General features: G+C 39.6%; 1 protein-coding gene across 1 annotated transcript; it reads right to left on the minus strand.

The window, feature by feature from the left end:
• Positions 1122-2172, minus strand: LOC109847359 (serine/threonine-protein phosphatase 7 long form homolog). The gene is made up of 5 exons (XM_020416591.1): positions 1904-2172; positions 1599-1823; positions 1439-1526; positions 1239-1351; positions 1122-1167 (listed from the first exon to the last, which is right to left on the minus strand). Exons 1-5 carry the CDS (start codon positions 2170-2172, stop codon positions 1122-1124), a joined length of 741 nt encoding a protein of 246 aa, XP_020272180.1.

Raw genomic sequence — 2897 nt, forward strand, 5'->3', positions numbered from 1 at the left:
TCCTGGGCACAATGAAATACACGGGACTAGCAGTCTCGTGTATTTCCTGCACATAATGTGCATGTATTTCTGCTGCGGGAAAATTCCCTGTACAAACTCATTTCAAATGCAACAATCATAAATTACACCATTGCATAAACACATATATCAATTCCCTATACAAACTCATATGTTAATTCCCTGTATAAACACATATATCAAATCTGAAAATCATAAAATACACCACAAACTTACAAATCCAACAAATCACGCCACAAACCCACTTACAAATCTAATAAGTCACACCACAGTCTCCGCTACAAATCCAAAAACATCTATTGTCCTGAAATACGTTTGTAATGTACATATCAAAATAGGATTGTAATTTATATAACAATACCAATTAGCTTACATACATCCAAGAACTCTTCTCCTCCTCCTTTGTCTTCGGCCTCCTCCATCCCGACCTTCGATGAGTTCATGATCCGGTTGCGTTTGTGGTTGTGACGGTCCAGCTCCGTCGTCAACACGTTGGGAAGGCCCAGCTTCATTGTCGTTTCTGCGTCGTCCTCGTCTTTGTCGTGGTTGACGTGTGTATACTAATTGGGCTACCTCTCGTCCATCATGAAGGTCTTCATGAGTTCGATGTAAGGCTTGATGAAGCCTCTGCATTATCGACTGATATATTGATGCATGTTTCTGTGCTTCGGGATATGTACATGCGAGAGATAATTCAAAAAAATCCGAAATGCAAAAATTACTGTAAAATTCAAATTATAATATGTAAATTTTATATTTAATTCTATATTACCTGCTCGAGCCAATTCTAAGCCACGATTTGCAATGGTTTGAACATCATCTATTGCTGATACCTGCAAATTTTTTAAAAAACATAATTTAGCAATATTGAAAAATACTAATAAAAATGAATAAATTTGAAAATACTTACTAATTCTCTCTCATCTATACCCCGAGGCACATATCCTCTTTGCAACTCAACCGGGGATGTGGTCGCATGGAGTATCCATCTTCTAGTTATCCACCAATACCAGGTGTAGTAATCTGATTCTTGGGGAGTTGGCTCGATTTGCTCAACAATACAAAAATGTCTATCATTCCATCTGTGTATATAATTTTGATGCTCAGCTGCCCAGTCCTTTTGTTGGCCTCCTTTCTTCGCCTTCCTCTCTATTTTTTCAACAAATTGCGGAACATGTTGTGCAAGACCAAATTGTCGAAGCACGCGGTCCGGTACATACATTTCTACTATCTCGAAACATATTAGAGGAACTCTGTCTCTCCATATAACTGGGTATTCTGTGCATATCGGGGGTAGATGATCGAGAAATGGGGTGTAGGGCTCCCATTCCATCTACAGAGTATTACATATAATTATTGCATATCATTAAAACGAAAGTTGATATATAGAAGAAAAAACTCGTTTTTATAGAAATGATACCTGAAAAATCTTCATGCGGTCAAGCTCATTTCGGTAGAAATCTAACTGTCTCGCCGGGGTCTCGTCAAAACATTTTTGGACATTCCATCTGTGTTAGTTTCAAAATTCAGTACCAAATGAATAACTACAATTATATTTACTACGTTAAAAAATATAATACCTGCATCCTAGTGGAATTTGTCCGTCTAATTGTAAATTCACGCATAGTCTCGGCTTCAAATGCAGCCTCTCCCATGCCCATACTTGTAGTAAGCTGAGACACCCTTTGAGGTCACTATTTTTCATGAATGCAACCTTAGACATCTCTCTATATAGGTACGCCAAAACCACACTACCCCACGATAACGCACAACACGTGTCCAAGTCCCCGATAAGTGGTAACCACCTAGCATTTTCACAACATTTCAAGTTATCAAAATAAGCTAAATCAACAGACATAATTGTAAATACTGATAAAAATGATACCTGGCATGCACTTTATCTTTACTCGAATCTGGAAATAATATTGAACCGATCATGTGCATAATGTATGCACGTGCATGTTGCTCAATCAATATTGGCGGCGCATCAAAAGGCAACGGCACCGAGAAGGTATTTTTTAGCCACTTCAATTTAATATTTCCTCCAGGCATTGACTCTGGAGCTACACCTAACAACTCCTCACACCTGTCCGGCCAAAAATGTCTATCACTGCCGGTAACGCATGGACCATCTATACGGAGACCAAGTATCATAGCTACATCCTGTAGCATAATAGTAGACTCTCCCATTCGGAAGTGGAAAGTGTTGGTCTCCGGCCTCCACCTATCTATCAAAGCGGTGAGTAGGGGCCAATCGAGCCTCATCCAACGAAGCTTTGAACATGTCAAGAAGCCGGCCCGTCCTACAGCTGCTATTATGCGCTCATCCTCTAGATGCCAACGGCTATGGCTGAGGCTATGATCAACCATAACAATATCCGGGCCTCTCTGTAAAGCAAATGAATATATAAGAATACAATATTATAAGAATGCAATATTAAAATTATAAGAAACTTAGTTACCTCTGTAAAGGATATAACATGTGAACGGTGTCGAGGCTGGTTATATAGGACCTCATCACTAATCGGTCCAGGCTCCATGGTGTATATGCCTCACCGTGTTTTTTCTTAAAATTATCTCTTATATGCCTCAAACAATATCGATGGTGATGTGGTGCACCAAAACCCTCATGTAATGCCCTTATAATTCCTTTCATCCTATCCGAGATAAAAGTAATTAATCTGGGCGCACGGACACTAGGAATCCACTTGTATATAAGTTCAAAGAACCACTTCCAACTAGAAGTATCCTCTACCTCCACAACTGCAAATGCTAGAGGAAATAAACCGCCATTTGCATCTACACCGGTCGCCACAAGAAGCACGCCTTTGTACTTGCCATATAGATGTGTACCGTCAATGCTCAATAACGGACGACAA

The sequence above is a fragment of the Asparagus officinalis genome, chromosome 7, assembly GCF_001876935.1.
Source record: "Asparagus officinalis chromosome 7, Aspof.V1, whole genome shotgun sequence".
Taxonomy (NCBI): domain Eukaryota; kingdom Viridiplantae; phylum Streptophyta; class Magnoliopsida; order Asparagales; family Asparagaceae; genus Asparagus; species Asparagus officinalis.